General features: G+C 41.2%; 1 protein-coding gene across 1 annotated transcript in view; it reads right to left on the reverse strand.

The window, feature by feature from the left end:
- Window positions 1–22,646, reverse strand: part of EPC2 (enhancer of polycomb homolog 2) — a 114,454-nt gene that overhangs the window by 11,363 nt on the left and 80,445 nt on the right. Inside the window, exons 9-12 of the mRNA XM_050969221.1 lie at window positions 22,156–22,301; window positions 21,698–22,041; window positions 3,477–3,613; window positions 893–1,052 (exon numbers count right to left, since the gene is read on the reverse strand). Of these exons, the coding sequence (XP_050825178.1) occupies window positions 893–1,052; window positions 3,477–3,613; window positions 21,698–22,041; window positions 22,156–22,301 (787 nt within the window). The remainder of the gene's footprint in view (window positions 1–892; window positions 1,053–3,476; window positions 3,614–21,697; window positions 22,042–22,155; window positions 22,302–22,646) is intronic.

Raw genomic sequence — 22,646 nt, forward strand, 5'->3', positions numbered from 1 at the left:
CCCAGGGCCCTGTGGACTGCAGCTGTCTACAGTGCCTCCTGGAACAGCTGCACCACAGCTACAACTCCCTGGGCTACTTTCCCCATGGCCTCCTCCCAACACCTTCTTTATCCTCACCACAGGATAACATTATCAGACACCACAGGACCTTTCTCCTGGTGTCTGATAATGTTTGTACTCTTCAATCCTCCAGCAATATGCCTTCCCACTCTCAGCTCCTAGTGCCTCTTGCTCCCAGCTCCTCGCATGCACGCTACAAACTGAAGTGAGGTCCTTTTTAAACTCAGGTGCCTGATTATCCAGCCTGTCCTAATTGATTCTAGCAGTTTCCTTCTTAATTGGCTCCAGGTGTCCTAATTAGCCTGCTTGCCTCAATTGGTTCCAGCAAGTTCCTGCTTGTTCTGGAACTGCCGCTGTTACCTTACCCAAGAAAAGGGATCTACTTAATCTGGTACTAATATATCTGCCTTCTAACACTCTCCTGTATCCATCTGGTCTGATCCTGTCACATGGCATTTTAAAAATATTGTGTGAATAGAGTCATAGACTGCACCAATCATAACCAATTTGTACTTTACAAAGAGTTTATATTATTTTGAAAAGAAAATGGAAAAGTTACTGAATTAGTGTTCGTGATTTAAAGATAGGATATTTTTGTTCTGAAGACGCTGTTAGATCTTCAACATTATCAAAATATAGTTTGTACTTTACTAACATATTAACATTAGAATAAGGCCAGGCCATTGTACAGAAATGTATAATTAAAAGAGTAATAATTAAAATCAGCACTGTTAGTTATTTATTCAACTCAAACATATTTTTAGACATTAGAAGTCCTTTGTTTAAAGATTCTGAACTCTCCATTAGATAGCTAACATTAAAAAATCATCACCTGAAGGCTGGACAACACCATTTATATTGTTGTGGCTGGTGTTCTGTTCCTTTGTTACCTCACTGCGACTGGGAGCAGGAGCACTGACCACTGCAGATGCAGCAAAGTGGGCGCTGGCTGAGTCAAGTGTTTTGGACATGCAGTCAGAGGTGCTTGAGCCCTATGGAATTAACCAAATAGTGTTTAGAATTCTGCCAGTACTAGCTGACAAAACACATTAAGACAACAACAACAGTATGTAGCTACTAGTGAATTAAGGGGAAGCATCTTTTAAACCAACATTATAACATGAAATATTGAAAGGTAATGAATCTAGTTTTATGCATCCCTCCCAACAATGGTCGACCTAGACAATTACAAAGAAAGTTGACAAGCTGCATGGGGAGCTTCTTCAATCTTCAACTGCAAAAGGTCTCATTAAACTGATACACATCAAATACATAGTGTTTGTCAAGTCTTTTGTATCACAGACTTTGGAAGGCTTTTGAAATCCTGAAGGTTTTATTTATTTATTTTACGTATATACACTAGTGCCTAGGCAAGGTCCAAAACACCATTCTGTCAGGGATTAATTTGCCTCATAGAGACCTTGCCTACTGAGTTTTGGCAGAATGTTTCTTCTACTAATCCAGCCACCTTGGAGACTTGATAAGTACTAATATTTATTTTTTCAGCACTTGCTATCTACCCTTTGATACAGTACCCTATTGTTTGTATATTGCAGGGGTTCTCAACCTTTTTCTTTCTGAGGTCTCCCCCACAAACATACACCATTCTATAAAAACTGCTCGGCCCACCTCTGCCACATTCATTTTTCTGCATATAAAAGCCAGGACTGGCATTACGGGGTAGCAAGCAGGGTAACTGCCAAGAGCCCCATGCCACAGGAGGCCCCACAAAGCTAAGTGGCTCAGGATTCAGCTTCAGCCCCAGGTGGCAGGCTTCGGGGCCCTGGGCTTCAGCTTTCTGCCCTGGGCCCCAGCAAGTCTAATGCTGGCCCTGCTTGGTGAACCCCCTAAAATCTGCTCGCAGCCCCTAGGGGGCCCCAGACCACTAGTTGAGAACCATTGGTATATGGCTGCATATTTAATACACTAACTTGTCAATATCTAAACCATCAAATATCATTTTCTCCTCCTAATTAGAATCACCATTCCATATTTTATGGAAATAGACCCAAAAAACCACTTTGCAACCAATAATATATACAGGAAAATTATGATGAATAAATACAGAAATTGGTTGGGGGGAGAAAGGAACACTGGTGTTCATGTATACACTGCTCACAATATAAGGAAAAGGTTTTTCGAGTAACGTTTAAAAAGATTTTTGATTTTATAAATATATTTTTCTTATTAATTAGCAAAATACTAGCTATGTAAACTTGACAGTAAGTGCATCCTTTGCCCACACTAGATATTACATTGGAAAAATTAAATTCTCACCAAAAAAAAAATCAGAACATAACACATTTAAAAGCTGTTTTTAACTCAGTAACTACCAAAGAGCTAAGCTGTGCCACTCTTAATCACACTACCCTACTCCAAAATTATTCACACTGATGTCAACTAGACTATTCACACAGTAAGGTACGACTCAATGACAGTACAAGTGGCAAATTCTAACCCTAAACAAAGTGTATTTAATTTCTAAGAAATTTAAATATGAAAAAGAGAACAGATCATTGTGCAGGCAGTAAGACATCAAACATTTTCATATTCTCATATAGGAATACTTGTTAAGCAAATTTGCTTTAAAGTCCAGTTTTGTTGTGTTTGGGGGGTTTTTTTGCTTTCAAAAGGAAATAAGACAATAGCCAAGACCAACAGAAATGCTTGTTAGAGACAGTGTAACAATATTTTTTTCTAATAAAAAAAATCCTCAGCAATATTTGCAATCCAAATAGTGCAGCATTGTGCATGAAACCCTGAATGAAATTGGCAAACTGACAAAACAAAGTGAAACTGGCTATTCTGTTTCTGTTACCTAAGCGTTAAAAGTAAAACAAACAAAAAAATAGTAAAGAGTCCTGTGGCACCTTATAGACTAACAGACATATTGGAGCATAAGCTTTCGTGGGTGAATACCCACTTCGCCAGACACGTGGGTATTCACCCACGAAAGTTCATGCTCCAATATGTCTGTTAGTCTATAAGGTGCCACAGGACTCTTTGATGCTTTTTACAGAGCCAGACTAACACGGCTACCCCTCTGATAAAAATAGTGAAACTATATTTTTAAAACCATTTGCAACATAAGTAAGAACATTCATACTTTCAAAATATGCACTCATTTAGCAGTGTGCCTTCAAAGTTTATAAGAAATACCACATTCTGAATTACAAGAAAAAATAAAAGCAAAAAAATTATGTTGGGTAGAGAGTTGCTGAGTTTTCCAAAATCACACAGAGAAGTTTAAATTATTTTGACCAAAATTCTTTTAAACGCATTTCACACAATCAGTACATTAACCAAAGGTTATCTTAACTTGTGACAAAGACTTAACAAAAAGTGAGCAAGCAGGAGGGGGAACCTACTGTGGAAGACGATCTTGGCACATCAAAAAGATTTTAAAGGAATATTACCTGTGCTTTTGGATGAGTCTGTTGTGAGGAATGCTGAGACTGCTGTTTCTGCTGAAGCTGAGCAAGTTGCTGTCTTTGCATTTGAACTAATTGCTGTTGATGTGTCTGAAACTGCTCCTCTGTGATACCCCCTGTTACTGTGGAAGAGAAAAACAAAGCCAGAGTTTCACATACTTGAAGAAAAGAAACATTTCTAGAACAAAAGTGAAGTACAAAGCAAACTGACATGGGACAATGAAATGCGAAAACAAGAAGCATGAAAGGAGGGTACTGAACACTTGCAGAGACCTCAATATATCTATGTCTGTAAAGGTGAACCCACCAGTTTAAATGTGTATCACTGGCCAATTCCCTTTGAGTATAAAGTCACCTATGAAAAGGGTCTCATAGTTCAGAAACAACAGCTTCTTACTAGCACTGAAAAGTGCTTTCAATGTGTTTCTTCTCAGTAGCTATGGCTGTTGTACAAGGTAGGCTATTTTTTGGTAGGCAAGTTGAACTGAAACTACGTCATAGCCACACCCCCTAAATGACATCCTTTATGAAGCTACAGCATTTCCCAAACAATGGAACCATAAAGAAATTTTTCTCCTAGCTTCTGGGAAATGAGGAAGGTCTCTCATATCATGGCTGGGACAGGGGAATGGCTAATTCACTTTTCTTTCACTATAACCACTCTCAGCTACTACCCTCTATAGTAGCCTCCTTCTACCTTTCTTCCCCCTGAGATGTGGGGATGTGTTCAGAAGGAGAGCACCTGGTAGTTCCAGCACCACCTAGAATTTGTGCTATGTGATCAGATCTCCATGCTATCAATATGTACTAGGCAATGTGAGTGAAGCACCATTCAGTGCACTTAAGCAGCAGGTTCAGAGGTGTACCAAAATCGTGAAGACCAAGGAACTGGAATACGATGAGAAAAACTGGATCCCCAGGTCTAAAATCTTGTATATGGCTCCAATAATTTCATGAAGGACCACAGGCAGTGTTTAAGGTTAATAAGCAATTTCTATCCTCTGATTTTTGAACTGCTCCTGTTATTCCATCCCCTCTTGTTATTTTTTAAAGAGTGTTGAAGGAGGACTTGAGCAGCATTTTCTGCAACTATTACATCAAGGCCTCATTAATTGGGGGGGGGGGGGAAGATTTCAAGTGAGATTAAAGAGTTTGCTGACTAGTAAGAAACACATTGAGGCAAACCTGAAGGGTATCACCTTCTCACAGGGCATTAGGAAGGGAAGTGCTGTGTGCCCCAATTTCCATATCTACAAAATGGGGATGGTGATGGCTATCTTTTTATAAAGTGCTTTGAGATGAGTGGGTGAAAACTGCTAGAAAAATAACTACAACTCCCCACATGCTGTTGAATAAAGGCAAGGTGCAGGCTGTCACTATTCCTGAGGTTTTGATGCAGCCATAGGAATAATAATTAACCCAGTGAACAGTTTCAACCAGGGAGAGAAAACAGTTATAAAGGCCATCACCACCCCACTGATTTACTTTCCCCACTGGCTGCTACAAGAGCTGCTACCTGTGTACTCATTCAGCCACAAAACCAAATAAAGATGACATTCCTTATGCTGATCCCACAGTGGGAAAGGATATGTCCATCAAGACAGACAGCACCAGCACTGGCCCAGCCTCAGCACAATACAACAAAATGTCATTAATTCCCAATTTAATGAACTCCAAACCTGAAAGTAAAATTTTAGCACAGGATTACATTAGTGAAGTGAAAGACTGAAGAGGTGCTATTGTACTACAATGCCCACTGACGTGACATAATTGTTAGAAAATCTTAGTGCTTCGGAAAGGTTGTCAGTTTTCTTGTAGTTACCATAACAAAAATATCAGTAGCCCTATGTTATAAAAAATGAATTGAAATAAAAAATGAATTGAAATGACCATAATGAATATCAAGTTTTTACATCATACCACCTTTTCACAAGGAGAAAAAACCTCCAATGAGTCTGTTGGGGGAACATATCTTACATTTGTAAAGGAATGGACTTTAATTCTCTCCCATATCCAATTACTGTATATGATCCTATGGCAACAATTATTGTCTACTATATTCTCTGAAGACTCATGTAAACAGCTGCAACATACAAGCACTTTATCAACCAGAAAGCTCTATTAACCAGCATTTCTGATATCTCCCAATACAAATCTTCAGCCTAGTAACTGGGACTAGTATACTGCCCAGGAGGTTATGCAATTGCACATTCTGCACTCTACTTTTATGCAAAAGAGGCAGAAGACAAGTAAGCAAGTGGATATCAGGGATTTATTCAAAAAAGCAGCTTCCAGAGTGTGTCATCGGGTCATTACAGATTCAGCCCAATATCCTACACCTTCTACAGCTACAATAATAATTGATAATGATGACCATGAAGCACTGCACAATCCTGAAGTGCCTTCTGAATCAAAGATTAACTTATGTTCAGTATAGTTTCAGCGTTAAGTGTATTTTTAATGATCTGGGCGTACACCATGCACTGCCCATAGTGATATGTAGTGTCATAAGATAACCTACTGTATAGAAAACTTTACCTGTACACATTAAGTGCTTCAAGAAACCAACCACTCTGCAGTGCAGTACTACTAGTGCATTTGTGAGTACCTGTATACTATTATATACTTCCTTCAATTGATTCTAATTCTTCGAAAATTGGTATTCCGTTGGTAAGCATAACTCTTAGTTAACCAGAATTTTTGATTAAACAGCACCCCCTAATCTCCGAACATGCCAGATGACAAAGCTTTTACTGTGTGAATCTGCTTTGAACTGAAAGTTTTAAGCATTTCATCTGAAACAGTGTTTCAATGCCAAGATATTTTTCTTCAAACCATAATAAGCAGAATTCAACACTCTGAAGGAAATAAAGCATACCAAAAGCTTAAAAAAAATGTAGGAAACATTGGTGTTTAAAGCAAAACTGAAAAGGTCAATACAGAATTATAGATATGGGTGGGAAAGGGAGAGAAATAGGGGAAAACGAACTCTCCCCTATTTCTCCTTCCTGTGCAAAACACACATATAAACTGAAGATCATTCAAAAGAAGTCAGAGACCAGAATCAAAACTATGGTTGCAGTAATAACCACATCAGAATTAAGACTGCGTGAAGTGCATGTAGACTACTAGCTATTCCTATGATAAAACAAAACGATGCAAGACTCTATTTATTCTTGGTTATTTACTGGTTCATAGCTATGACAAATATACCAACCACCAACTGTGTTACCCTTATCTGTTGTTTCCCATAACTAATTTAGACAGAATCCTTATTTCCTCAACTAAATTAATTTAAAATATTGTTAACTACTTAATGCTACCTGGATTTTATTCAGTCATAGAATTAAGTTCTTTTAGGTGCTGACAAAGAGCGGCTTTGATATCCAAAATTCCTGTTCACTAAACCTTGCGGCATCTCATTCTCAACTATAATTACATATACTCAATGGTATTACAACCCCAAATTATATCTAGAATCTACAGGAATAGCATCTGCTGACTGAAAAAACATCATGCTAACAAATAAAATATTAACCATTCTACACTTTCTGTGTTGGCTCTAGTTCATCTGCTACTTACATTTTAGGTAAGCAATGGAAGGAGGACTCTAGTTACAGTCAAGTCAGACCATATTCAGAAACCAACATGCAAATATTTTCTCACAGCACTCTCTAATTAAATGGGCTTCCAACATCCCAAGAAAACAGACTTTTCGAGTTAGGTACTAGTGCAATAGTAATTGTTGATGTATTGTTTAGAGGGATGCTGCAGGAAACAGCTGAAACAGGACTAGACACGAGCAGAATAGTTCATTCTGACTAGTCTTTCTTACTACTCACTTTCAAAACACAGATGTTGGATCATCAGACAGTAGGTTTGTTTTTTTTTTTAAACCAAGATTTTCTTTACATTTACTCCTAATGGCGCTAATCTGAGTAAGCAAGCAAAATAAATCTTTAGCCAGCTTATTTATTTTTCCCTAGAATGAAATAAGACACCTGTAGTTAAAATATGAGTACTGATGGTCACAATTAAATCTTGTTAAATTTGCTACACAAAATATTACCCATTTCACAGCAAAATCCTTTTCAAAGTACGTGTTGTGTGTGTGTGTGTCTGTGGTTTAAAAATAAAGTTCCTGATTAATCTATAGGCATACACTTTATTGAGCTATGGAACCTTCTATAAAGATTGCTAAATCTGACTCAGGTATTCCAGTATACCACTTTCTTATGTTTATTTTTTTTATTTGTAAAAGTGTCTCTATTAGTTTACATCCACACGTACACTCTTAAAACACATTAATAAAGAAAATTAGTTCAGTTATACATCCATAGACATTGAGGTTAGCTTTTTGGTGGTTTACCAGCCTTTCCAACATGGTTTAAAAAAAAACAAACCTCTACAGTGGTAGTTTATGTTTTTATTTCTGCATGGTTTCTTTTCTCTTTGATTTCCTAAATTCCATACCTTGACTGAATTACCGTTGAAAAGGTATGCACAATAGGTTCAGTCAGTGAACAAAACTTTGTGTGAGAAACAATCACCTCACAAGAATCTTCTAAAATTAGCATAAACAAGGACAGTAAGGCCCAGTAAGGCACTGGGAAGATAAACCTATTGTTTTGTTCTTAAAATTTAGTAGAGTATGATTGTTATTGCCTGATTTTTTTAAAAAAATAAACCTAAATATGATGCATAGTCATTTATAATACCTACTTAATTATAATTTATTTTTATTATATGTATTGCAGTAACTCAGACTCCAATCAAGAAACAGAGGTGCATCTTGCTAGACACTGTACATACATGTTGTAAAAGAAAGTCCCTGCCCCAGAGAGCTCACAAATTAATTGTGACCCATATATCAGTTGCACAAATATTTCCAGACAGATTTTTTAATTATGTCAATTTATGTAGGAGACTACAGAACCTAGGATTTTAGTAACAACCACCATTCTTAACTATGTCATTGGTATGAATCCTGGCAACATCCGTACCTATCACCTAATGACTTTTTAGTGGTCAATCTGAAATTAGCTGGTCGTCTTAATTTGATGGTCACATCAAAAGTCATCATCTTTGGTATCCTTGTCAATCTTAGAGTCCAAGTACTGAATGATTTTGCATTGTCACTCTCCACATCATGGTTAAAGCAAATTAAGGGGAAATGTGGAAGTCTGCAAAGTTTTAAAGATACCATTGTCTGAGGATTTTAACCTGCAGTGTTGCTATCTATTTTAGGATTTTCTAGCACTGCCATCATGGTAGCATTTGAATGCACATATAAATTAAATGTGCAGAGAAAGGTCCACAGTGAAATTAATGGAATCTTCTGCTCTTCTCCCTTCCTCAGAAGTAATAATCTCTGCATTAGAGAATGTTATATATCATTCCTGCTATGGTGAGAAAGCTTATCATTATCTAATAAGAGGATTTTTCAGATTGCACCAAAGATGGGTAGACTTCTCATTAGTCTAACTGCTTCATTCCACAGCCAAATCACTCATATGAGTGTGCTTATCTATGACTCTTACATCATCCATTAGAATCACTGTCCCAGAGAAACACAACTAGTGGGAAGGTGGAGGGGGGTAAGAGATGGATTGCAGTGTAGTTACTGATGTTCACTGAGCCCTGACGCACTCGTAATTTTAAAGATCAGGCCCAAGGAACTTGAACTAGCAATAAAAGTGGACTGGGAGCCAAGAGCAACCTGCTCTGTCCTGTTCAAGAGGTGGACTGCTATAATATGCATGAACTAAAGCCTTTGCATGGCTTCCACCTTCAGCTCCACAAATAAGAACTTGTAGTTCACCATACATTTATCATCCCTAGACTGGATGGTTGCCCAATAGTATCTACCTACACATACCTATTTCTGTTACTCTCATTCAAACATTTCTTCCAATTGTCTATTATACCAACACTGTTGTATCTTGCCTGAAAGTAAACTAAGTTCTTCAGGGCAAAGGTTGTCTTTCAACACAGGCCTGCACAGCACTGAGCACAACCAGACCTCTGGATGCTACAGTGATCATAAACGACAATGGAAACTGCAGGAAGTGGTCACGTTTCCTAGCAAACTTGAGGTAGAAGATATTTGTCACCAGCAATGTAACCTAATTGTCTAGGCTTAGCGATGGGTCCAGAAGGGCCATGAAAGTTTGCACCACTTTGATCTGAAGGGGCAGACTGCTTCAGTGGAAAACATCTATGCTAATTCTTCAAACCACTTCCCCCTTTCCAACTGACATAACACGAGAAAGAAAGAAAAAATTAGTTTGAACCACTGTTCTTTATTCATATGCTGATCTGGCACCTTTTACAAGCACTAGATTCACATATTTATTCTCTTAAAATCAAGTGCTTAGGAACAGACACCCCTCTTCACATATTTGTAAAGTAGCTAGAACATTTTGGGCACCATTGTAATACAAATAAAGCAATGTTATTAATAAAGCAATAATATTAATAAATAAAATTATAAGTACAAGGCAGGAGCTGTTTTACAAATTTCTTATGCACTGAAGATCACAACAGGTAACCTTAACACTTATTTTCAGTTACGACAATAACCTTTCCAAAAATGGATCTTTACTGGTACTTCACTGTCAGCTCTTTAAAGGCAGATTTGTGGTGCAAGTTAAACTCATGCCGTCACACCAACTTGGCTGACAATTATCTCCTGAATAGAACCATGAGGTCCCTGTACACAATACTGATTGTAAATATGTGGTTTTATTTTTAAAATTCATATATTAGTAATTCTTGTCATTTTATAGATCTAAAATAAATAAATCAAGTGCCTACTTCTGCGCGCTATCCATTGCGCAATTAAAAATACCATCAGAAACATATTAGGTCAAATGTTTTTTAAAAAATTAGACTCCAGATTTGCTACATTGCAAATTCAGCAAATGTTATTTGGCAAGTGACAACTGAGAGGTTAAAAAAAAAATTCTACATATCACAAGCTGATGTTTCATTTTTAACAACAAGCGCAAGTAGTCTTCATCCTTGTCTACATTTGGGTTTTTTACACTAGCATAAATGTATGGGTGCAAACTCCTTGTGTAGACACAATGCTCTGGTGTAACAATTAACTTGTAATAGCTGTCTCCTCCTCATTAGCAGTAAATCATTCTTCTCTTATCTATCAAATTAAGGGTCCAATCCTACACTATGTACTACACTTAGTAGTAAGGGATTACAGAACTGGGTTCTTACATTTTAAAAATTATTCAGACCAGGACTATCTGGTTTTAAAAGTCTCATGTGCCAAGAAAGCCTGTGACACTTTCAATACATACAAAAGTTGTATTAGTACAATGTTAAAGTTGCAATGTTTAATTTATGAAGTCAGAAAACGTAAAAGTTAAGGTTCCTACAGCAACTTTAACTGGGTTGCATTGTACATATGTATGGTCTTTTCAGAGAGAGAAAGCAAAAAGCTTTGTGGTTTATCCTAAGCTTCCATAATTAAAGGTTATTTCATATCTGCATAAGGAAAAGAACATTTTACAAAAATATAACCAATCTTTGTACACTTAAGTGATAAATAAAATGGAATTTAGATCTAAAAACACTGTCACAGGTAATGCTCTGTATACAATCTTGTATTACAACTATAAAACATTAAATATGAAATTTAGAACATTTAATAAATATATTAACAATAAATCTTAAAATTGCAAGTACATAAGAATTCTCATCACTTTCATCTTTAGAGAAAATAATTTGTTTCATAAGTATTTGGCAAAGAGTAAACTTTTAAAATAAAGAAATCCTTCAGTTGTAGTTATTATATGCACAAACTGGAGATTAAGTCCTAATTTTGAAGTTGCTATAATTTACATATAAAAGACAACAGACAGATACTAGGGGAATACAAGGAAACAATGAGCCAATGCTGTTCAGCATGACAGGCAGTGGTTTCAGAACACCAGCAGCGTACATCAAGATTTGTGTAAACATCATGGCAAAAGAAGTTTTAAATAGGGATTTGAAGGAGGATAATGAAATAGCTTTGCAAATGTTTATCTATAGGCATACACTTTATTGGGCTATGCCTATAGATCAGGCCTGCACAACATGTGGCCCGCATGAGCTCACTGTGCAGCCTGCGGGGGGAGAGTAGGCAAGCAGCGGGGTGGGGCAAGCCAACGGCCGGCTGGCTGGCTGGCCGGTCGGCCGGCCGGCAAGGTGCTGAAGAGGCCAGGGCAGGCTGCGGAGTGAGGGTCAGCCAGCAGCAGGGAGCGGGGACAGCAGTAGAAGGCAAGCGGCCAGCAGCAGGCAGGCAGGCGATCTGGCGGTGGGGGGAGCAGGTGAGCCAGATACAGACAGGCAGGTGAGCTGGCAGCAGCTGGGGGGTGGGGAAGATGCGCTGAGGAGGCAAGCCGAGGGGATGGGGGGATGACAAGCCGAGTGGGCGGGCAGTGGCAGCTGAACTGGTGACAGGGGAGAGGGGGCTGAGGAGCCGGGCAGGCAGTGGCGAGGGAGCAGGTGAGCCGGCAGCGCAGGGGGGAATGGGGGGATGACAATCTGAGTGGACGGGCAGTGGCAGGGGGAAGGTGAGCCGGGGGAGGGGGGCTGAGGAGGCAAGTGGGTGGCAGGGGGTGAGGAAGCGAGCCAGGGTGGGGTGGGAGGATGAGCCGAGCAGGCGGGTAGTGGCAGGGGGGGCTTTATACTGGGGGGGCGGAAGTGGCGAGCGGCGAGTCAGTGGCTGACCGGTTCTACTGATCTTCTCTCTCATAAAAATTGGTCCTTTAAGCTGCTTTTCTCTGGGCTGGGGGTTGTCGCAATGCTGCAAAGAGAGTGTTCCCAAAGGAAGGTGCTTGCTTCTAACTCCCTAGGCCCTCAGTATGTCAGCTCTTCTCTAGTCAGCCCACTTGACAAGTTTGACTGTCCTTGGTCTGGCTCCCATCCCCTCTCCAAGGATTATGGCTGTCTGGAGGTACTGGCCTTTCACACCTTCCTCAGTCACACCTTTTATTCATTCAACAGGGCAATTGATTACAAAGTGGGGGAAAGATCTTATTCTAGTGCTAGCAGAAAGACATTTTTATTTTACCTTAATTATACTACCTTAGGGGCCCGCTATAATGTATTGCCAAGGTTCAATACCGCTGTTTCGGTGGGGCAGCGCTGGGGAAGGAGGGTTTGTTTCCACAGGGTGGGCGGTGCTGGGGCGGGGGGGGGGGGGGTCGTTTCGGGAGGTCTGGGCGGCACTGGGATGGGGGTGTTTCAGTGGGGAGAGGGGGGTTTCGGCCCTCAGCTGTTTTCTTTGGAGTAATATGGTCCTCGACACTTTATGAATTCTGCAGGCCTGCTATAGATGGAGAACTCCTCCCAAGCATGAGGGGCAACATGGGAGAAAGCATGAAAGTGCTTGTTTGAAAATTTAATAAATGGAGACTGACACAACTGGCAGACTGGAGGCAATAGTCTCAACATTTTGATACTGAATGGAAAGTAGGGTGAGGTTAGGCTGTGAAGAGCTGTGAAAGAAGACAAGCAGCTTTTCTTTGAGCAAATAAAAGAGAGCTGGGGTAGTTGAGGAATTTAAAATAGGTGACATGGTTAAAGCAATGGGCTCAGGGAACAATCTGTGCAGCAGCATTCTGAATGGACATGAGCAAGCAGGATTGCATTTGTCAAGATCAGAGAAAAGGATGTTGCAATAATTGAGATGAGAGCCTAAACAGGAATTCTGACTGTGTGGATGGAGAGGAATGGTCATATCTTAAGAGAGTTATGCAGAAAGAATCTGCAAGACTTAAGGCTATGTCTACATGACCACAAGTGTCAGCAAAATGTATGTCATTCAGGGGTGTGAAAAAACACACACACACACCCTGAGTGATATAAGTTTCGCCGACTTAAGTAGTAGTGTGCACACTGCTGTGTTGGCTGGAGAGCTTCTCCTGTGGACATAGCTATCACTGCTCGTTGAGGTGGTTGTATTATGTTGATGGGAGAACTCTCTCCAGTCAGCATAGAGAGGTTATACAAGCTGTGCCACAGTAAGATCACTAATACAGACATGGCCTTAGTCTGGATGTGATAACCTAGAGAGAAGTCAGAGCTGAAGATGACATTCAGGCCCAATGGTGGTAGTGTTGCCCAGAATCATCAAAAGAGGAAGGGGGGGAAAGGTCAAGTGCTGTGTTTTAGCCACACTGTACACGAGCTGACAACTAGACACCCAGGAAAAAATGTCAGAGTGGGGCCAAGATTTTAGTTTAGATAGAAGAAAACTGATTTAGAGAAAAGAGGTAGATCGATGAATCATCAGTGTAGAAATAGTTGTTGAATTTATCCTTGTGGATGAGATTACTCAGAGATACAAAAGAGAAGGGGACCAAGGACTAAGCCCTTTGGAACTCCCTCAGAAAGTTGAAAGGTGGCATGCTGAAGAAGTGATTACAGAGGAAGGAGCAGAACTAGGAAAGGACAGTCATGAATAAGGTTGGACAAGATTGAACACAGCTCATGTCGAAGGCTGTTGACAGGTCAACAAGAATGCAGATGGAGTACTGTTTCTAAGGTTGACTAGGAAGACTTTGGTAAGAGCAGTTTCAGTGGAGTGCAAGGGATAGAAGCCAGACTAGAAAGGGTCTAGGATGGACTTGGAGAAGAGGAACTCCAGAAAGCAATTACAGACAGTGCATTCAATGAGCTTAGAGATGGAGTATTTGCTGGAGAAGCAAGTAAGGTCACAGGTGGGATTTTTTTTGTTTTGCTTATTTTTTTAAAGATGGAACAGACTAATGCATACTTGTATTGTGAGGGGAAAGGGCCAGACAAGAGTGGAGAATAGTAAGTGAGAGGATAAGAATTGGGTGCAAGGGAGATCAGGAGGTGGCCTGGAGTCACTGGGGCAAGTGGAGGGGTTAAAGGAGAACAGCAGATGAGAAACTTCTGCATCTGTGACTGTGGAGAAGGAAAAGAGTTGGGGTGGGAGAAGGAAAGGCGAGGGGAGAGGGAAGGCCATTTGGTCAATTTTCTCTTGGAAGAAATTGGTGAAGTGGATGATGGGGATGAGTCAGGGCTGATCTTGTAATGAGAGTTAAAAGTGGAGGACAGTGATGCAAGGAGAGCAGCGTAGTAAATGGCCCTTTAATGAGTGGGACAACTGGCAAGAGGTGCAGGTCAAATGAAGAGTTGAGGCCAAGGAAATATGCAGTTAAGGTGTCGGATGGGTCATGAATGTGGAAGCTGAATATGAGGAGATGTGGGAGACTGTGAAGAGAGTAAGAGAGAGAGACAAAAGTCAAAACGAGAGGGAAAGTGATGGGGAAGAGTTAGGTGAATGGTAGTTTGGAAGGCAACTTGGAAGGGGAAGAGAGACGACAGTCAGATGCAGAGCTATCTGAACAAGGAGAAAGAATGGGAAGAGGGAAATGTTGAAAGCAGCCCAACACCCTCCCCTCAGTCTGATCTAATGTGGAGAACATGAGACAAGAAGCCTCCGTAAGAAAGGGGAGCTGCAGAGGCAGCTTCAGCCAAAGGAATCCAGATCTCTGGAAGAGCTATGAGCTGGAGGAGTGAAATGTGACTAGACTGTGATCTTAATAAAGATGAAGTGGTTGTTCCAAAGAAAGCAAGAAAAAGGGATAGGGGGAGAAAAGAGATGGGTGTGAAGTTAGGAATGGTGACATAAAAGGGGCAAAGGTGATGACAGCAATGTGTGTAGGATGTGGAGAGAGTGGGCATGGAGGGAGGACCAAAATTAGGGTAAATGTTACCAGAGGTGAGGAGGATGTGGGACCTGGATTTGAGCTGGTGGGAAGTGGGGGGAGATTGGGATGGAAAGAGGAAGAAAAGGTAGCAGTCAGAGCTAGCTGAATTAGAGATGAGTGGCAGATGGACAAGATTACAGAAGTTTTCTCCTGGCCCTGGGGCCAAGTCCTTGCCATCTGGGAAGGGTCCCCTGCTTTGTGTAAAGCTTCCCAATGCAGAGTCGCAGCTGATGGTGAGGGGGCCACTCTAGGCTATTTAACTACCATCAGCAGATCAACATAAAGCAACCTGCTGATGGTAGTTAAATAGCCTAGAGTGGCCCGCTCACCATCAGCTGTGACTGTGCACTGGGAAGCTTTGCACAAAGCAGGGGACCCTTCCCAGATGGCAAGGATTTGGCCCCAGGGCCAGGAGAAAACGTTTGTAATCTTGTCCATCTGCCACTCATCTCTAATTCAACTAGCTCTCTAATTCAACTAGCTCTGCCTGCTACCTTTTCTTCCTCTCTCCATCTGATATCGATATATTTCTGAAAAAGACAGAAGATGCTGCCAGTGTCTTGATGGAGTATGCCTTAATGTTTGGAGATAGCAGGTGGAGATACAGTGTATGATTCAATTAGGTGAGATGGCTTGGCTTTTCAACAAGCCTGACACAGCCACAAAGAGGCAGGGAGACTGTCTGAAAGGTAATAAAGCAAGGCTCTGGAAACATCCAAAGTAAGCAGCTTCTTCCCTCCCATCGAGGGTAGTATCAGGAAGAAGACTGGCAGGTTGGTTGAAGTGAAACAACAAGATTACCTTAGGGATGAGTTTAGGGTGCAGTCTCAGAACCACTCTGACCCTATGAAATGAGACACAAGGAGATCCAGACACAAGAGTTTAGCGCTTGCTGACCCTCCACACTGAGGTAATAGCTCCCAGAAAGCAAATCTTAAGGGCAAGGTGATGATGCAGCTATCTGATAACAGCTTGAATGGAGGTTCCATGAGTTTCAGGAGAATGGTGTTAAGATCCCATGCAGGAGTCAGGTTTCTAACACGTCGGTATGTATGCAGGAGGTCCTTGAAGAATCTGGATACTGTTGGATGACTGAAGACCAAGTATGACTGCATCAGAGTGTGACATGTTGATACTGCTGCAAGGTGGACTTTGCGAGAACTAAGAATCAATCCAGCCTGTTTCAAGTGTGGCATGTAGTCAACGATTTCTGGTATTAACTGGAATTAATTTACGCTGGATTCCCCATAGGAGAACTATTTCCATTTGGAGGGGTGGATTTTCTGGTAGACGATTTCCGGCTTTGTATGGGGTTTTCTTGAACCTGTCAAAAACAGTCTCTGTCAATAGAGCTCAACCAGCCTATATCAAAGCTGCCACATGCAACAACTATAGGGCTGGGTGCAATATTTGATAGTGGTTCTGAGATATCTGGCACATGAGATAGCTAGTCCAGTAGTGAGGATTTTTAATACCTCTATCTACTTGATGGTAGCACCATGTGCCTGAAGGATAGCTAACGTCATACCTATACTTAAGAAAAGGAAAAAAAGAGATCCAGGCAATTACAGATTGGTTAATCTGATCTCAGTAAACTTAAAATAAATTGTGATAGAAAGAATAATTAAATTCATGGAAGTAAATAGAAAAGATGATGTAATGCAACATGGATTTACCAAAGATATATCATTCTTTAAGAAAATAACTTTTTCTAGATAAGGGAAGTGTAGTAGTGATAATATACTTGGACTTCAGTAAAGCATTCCACCTGGTAGTTTATGGGAAATTATTAGTTGGGGGCGGGGGGGGGGGGGGGAGAGAAGAGGATCAGTACAAGAATTTTCAGGGGGATAAGGAACTGGCTAAAGGGGAGAAGGCAATGAGATGTGATGAAAGGTGATCTATCAGACTGGAAGGAGGTTACTAGGGGAGTTGCTCTTGGGATCAATCGCATTTAATATTTTTATTAATGACCTTGGCACAGAAAGTAGGAGCATGCTAATGAAGTTTACCGATACAAAACTGGGAGGCAGCATCAATACAGAGGAGGAATGGAACATTACAGAAAATGTAGTTTAACCTGAAGGCTGGAGTGACAGAAATGGGATGAAATTCAACAGTACAAAGTACAAGTTCATCCACTCAGGGTCTAATAAGAATTTCTGCTAGAAGCTGCAGCGTCATAAGAAAGACACAATGGAGGAGGAGAGACACTTGGGTATGTGGGTAAATCACAGGATGATTCTGAGCCATCTGTGTGATGCAGCTGTGAAAAAGGCAAATGTGATGTTAGGATGCAACAGGTCCAGCATTTCTAGCGGAGACAGAGAAGTGTTAATGCCATTCTACAAGGCACTGATAAAACCTCATTTGGAATACTGTGCACAATTCCAGTTCTCCAGGTTCAAGAAAGATTAATTCAGCCTGGAACCAATGCAGAGAAGAGCTACTAGGATGATTAAGGGAATGGAAGACACTGTTTAGTCTAGCAAAAAGAAGAGAGGAGAATATGACTCCTCTCTATAAATACATTAAGGAGGTAATACCAGGGATGGTAAAGAGCAATTGAAACAAAAGGACAATGTTGGTACAACAAATGGATATAAACTGGCCATGAACATATTCAGACTGGAAACTAGAAGGTGGTTTCTAATCATCAGTGAGGTGAGGTTCTGGAACAGCCTCCCAGTAGGAGTTGTGATGGCAAACAAACTTAGTAAGTTTTAAGAGCGAGATAGACAAACGTATGAGTATGTCTATATGCCTGGGTACCTTGTGGTGGTAGAGGGTAGACTCAGCTGCCGTGGGGCTCACTTCCAGTTTAAATCTTTCAGTAATAAAGCTCATGCTTCATGGTTTTAGCTGGCCACCTGCAGGGGTCAGAAAGAGGCTCCTCCCCATAATGTATTCTGTTTAAAAATCTCCTTCCTCTGAAACATCAGTTATGGAAATGGGAGATTGGACAGGAAGGACCAGGGCTCTGAGGTGGCAGCTAGAATTCTCTCTCCCTCTGGTGGCTGTTTCTTGCTCAGGGTCTAACCGATTGCCATATGTGGAAGCGGATGGAATTTTCCCATATCAGATTGGCAGTGACTTCACTGGGGGGACTTTCACCTTCTCAGCACCATATGGATGCAGGTCACTTGCCAGGATTACATGTGTGTATATCTCACTTAATCATCTCGCTGCCAATGCAAGGGCTTGGGCACGAATATACCTCTGTCCTTTCTATTCTCAGCCTGTGGCAGGTTATTAGTCTAGTCTAGTGTCCTGTGGGCGGAAATACTTTGGTCTAATTGTGGTTGCTGGGTTTAGTGTGCATGTGCTGGGTGGTGTTGGGGGTCAGACTAGAGGATTTGATCATCCCTTCTGGCTTTAAACTGACTCTGTATCATGTCTGGGCAGATGAGGAAAAAGAAAGGAGATGGAACACATACATACAGGAAGTCTGACATCAAAAATTTCCTCTGCCAGTAGGGAGCTACTAGGATCAAGATGGCTTTGTCCAGGCTGATTTCTGAGATCACCTTCAGGATCAGGAACACTGGGGTGGAGGGGAGGGAAGATCGGTAGACCACTGCAGCAGGAAGGTGTCCGGAAAGGAGTCTGAGCTAATACGCTCCCTGGAGCAGAAGTTTGGGCACTTGGTGTTGCTCTCTGCAATGAACAGATCTATTGTGGGAGTTTCCCACTGGTGCAATACAATAGACATCTGCACTGATCATTCACAGTTGGTTACTGTATGCCTGCTTAAGAAATCCACTAAATTGTAACTGGTTCCAGGAAAGTGTAAATCCAGAGGGGTTATCCAGTGACATCAGGTCCACAGCCTGATGACCTCCTGGTACACGGGTTATGACCAAGCACTCCTATCTTGTTTATATAACGCACTGTTGATGCATTGCCTGTCAAAATCTGTGCTATGCAAGTTGAGAGCCACAAACCAAATCTTGATCTTGAAGACATGGAAAGATGAGAGGCAAGCGTTACCACCTTGAACCTAAGATGGCGTAAGTACTTGCTGAGTCTTCTCAGGTCTAGGCTAGGACAAAGAGACCCCTTTTCTTCTTCAGGATTAAGAAACTCCAGGAATACAGGCCTCTTCCCCTGAATTCTAGTGGCACCTCCTCCATGGCTCCTAGGCAAAGCAACAAAGCCACCTCTACTTTTTACAGGCTCTTGTGCAAAAGGTCCTGGATAGGGGAAGGAGGGTGGATCCAGGTAAAAAGCAGAATTGGATGGGTAGCCATGGGCAATGATCTCTAACATCCATCTGTTCAACTTTATGGCAGGCCACACCCATGGAGTGAGGTGGCTGCTGAAGTTCATGCTCTCTGGACTAGATGTGATGTAGCTCCCAAACATCCTGTCAAATTTTCTGAAATGCTGTAGAAGCACAATGCATTGCCAAGGCATGGTACTCAAGTTGCCAGGAATGACAGGCTGGCACCTGTCGTCTTGATGGGGGTTGAGGATGATACAGCTTATGATACAGGGTTGAGATGTAAAACCCAGGGAACGCAGGATGGCCTCTGAGTCTCTGAACGAGTGCAAAGCACTGTCCATTCACTCATTAAGTAGTTCCATGCCCTCAAAAGGTAAGTCCTTGATTGTGACCTGAATCTCCCTAGGGACGCCCAATGCTTTGAGCCAAGATTCTCTGCTCATCATCATAGCTGTGACCATAGATCTGACTGTGGTGTTGACAACATCCACAGAAGCCTGTATGGCCATCTTGGTTAGCAACTGGTGAGCCTCTCTCAGTTGCCACGTGGGAGTTTTGAGAGAAAGGGCGCTGCTCTATCCCTGGTCAAAAAGTCATATCTGGACAGTACGGACTGGCAATTTGCCACTCACATTTGTAATGAGGCAGATTCTTCTCCATGATGCCATGTCCTTGCTTGGATTCGTCTTCTCCGCTCTTGTCTTTGATGTCACCTATCTGCTAGACAGTGTGTCGGGTGAAGCTAACTTGTTATCTCCTCTGGGTTTGAAGAGACCCCTATATGTTGCTCCAGAAGATGAAGTTTCAATTGGGTGTCTCATAACTTACATATTCTTGCAGAAAATGGTAGGCACACCAACATATGGGATTCTCCTTAACAGAAGATGTACCTATGGGTGTCTATCTTTCAATGGAAAACAGTCCATCATAAGACAAGCAGGGCTTGAAGCCCACCATTTTCAAATCTGCCATGTTGAGGAGCCCAGTACAAGAGTGCGTGTGCAGAGAGGATCTGTTCATCAATAGTCAGCACAGATGGGTAAGTATTATTCATGGTGGTCATATGTAAGTGAATCAAAAGAGTACTGAAAATTTTTTGAAGAATTTAAGATAATTTAGCCCAAGTTAAACACTAGTAGGTCAGACGCTCACCATGTTCTGTCTTGCTGTCACAGGCAACAAGACAGAACTGAGGGAGGGTCAGAGTTGCCCCACCCTTTATGCTGCCCTTGTAAGGTAGCACAAGGAGGCACAGGACACTTGCGCAGCTCTGACAGATTCTGTTATTCAAATGACTCCAAGCACATGTGCTTGAGGTGCATTGGCACCTACATAGAAGGATCTGGATGACAACTCAAAAAACTAAGTTACATGTAGGTACTGGATGCCATTTATACATGTTAAAGTTTGGGGGGGGAGCGGGAGAATTTAAAATAGAAGAAAGAATTCCTAAATAGTCAATAATTGCACACAAAATGTCCCATCAAAGACTACTTCACCAAAGTTAGTTAAACAAAATGGTGACCTCCACAGAAGCCATAAACAAACTCTCACTTCATGGGATGAAAATAATGCATCTGTTACTCATGACTATCATCAAGATACCACTGACAACTCTTCTCCTGTAGCTAATGAGTGACAGTCACACTGTGGTACATGTACATACACTGTACGTCAAGAACTGGTATTCCCTCAGACAGAATCTTCCCACTACACATATACATTAAAGGAGTCAATACACACAAAAATAGTTATTGCACTGCTATTACAACACCAGTGCTTTATATCAACATATTCTTGCTGTTTTCTCTCTGTTTCAGCAGGATATGAAAGCTAAATGAATAAGCCCTTTAAAATAAATGCTGTTTTGCACTTACAAGAAATATTTTTCCTTCCTTACACAGTGGTTCAGCTAACAAGATATGTTCAAAACTCTCAATCTCAGCAACTGGAGGCGCAGCACAGCAGCACTGAAACACAGGTAATTCCTGACTTTTTGATTCATGAATACCCAAATCTGCATTATCTAACACATTATCTAGCCTTTATCTACCCAAATTTTTTTTACAGAAACTTGAAGTTGGATTTTGTGCATCTCAAACCTTCAAAATAACTAGTTTTTACCTGTACTTGTTTGGTCACATATCCCCACTGATGACGTTGTCAGCCCAATCCCAGGGATAACACAGGAGATGTAAATGTCAAGTTCCACAACAATTCAAATCCTTGCCTACCTGATATGCCATTCTTGCTGGTGTTCAATAAAGCTACAGATGCTGCAGAAACTCTTTTATTATTCACAGTCTGCCCTGGTTTCCTTGAGGTACATTCTTCACTATCACTGTCCTGTAAATTTAGTAGCCTTGGCTGGAAACACTGCAGTCGACATGATCTGATATTGCTTAATATTTCAGAAAGGGACAGTCTGTTTTCACAATGTTTATTGGAAGCATTGGTCCGTGAGAAATTAGAAGAAAAGTCTACAGTTTGGGAAGAGCTTGAAAAACTATTTAGCATTTCGGGGTCTATCTGTTTCAGGACAGGATCATGTTCTGTAGATATTCGGTCCATTATAACCCTGATTTAAAAAGAAAAGAACAAAAAAACATTTAATAGACATTAGTTATGTGATCTCTATTTAAAGGATGGGAAGGTTAAAAGGGCCAAAATAATCAAAGCAATACCACTCTACCTTCCTCCTCTGCCAATTCGTCTTCTTGCAAATCCTATGCATCTTCTTGGGACCGTAAGGGTTGTGAGGCAATGCCTGTACCTCAGCTTGTCCAATTCTGCCAGATCCGAATTCTCACATGAATAATTAGTTTGGTCCAAACGAGGCTGTGGAGGAGAAGAAAATTCAATTTCGCACAAATTTATGGCACATGTTTGGGTCAAGAAAACTATGAATGTATAATACCATTTCTTATAAGTATTTTACAACACTACCTATGGCTGAAACAGGGCGGAATGCTCTCAGTATAACTGGGTTCAAAAAAGAACTAGGTAAGTTCATGGAGAACAGGTTCATCAATCACTATTAGCCAAGATGGTCAGGGATGCAACTCCATGCTCGTGGTGACCTTAAACCTCTGACTACCAGAAGCTGGGAATGGAAGACAGGGTTGGATCATTTCATAATTGTCTTGTTCAGTACATTCCCCCTGAAACTCTAGTACAGGCCAC

This window comes from Gopherus flavomarginatus, chromosome 10 (assembly GCF_025201925.1).
Source record: "Gopherus flavomarginatus isolate rGopFla2 chromosome 10, rGopFla2.mat.asm, whole genome shotgun sequence".
NCBI lineage: Eukaryota > Metazoa > Chordata > Testudines > Testudinidae > Gopherus > Gopherus flavomarginatus.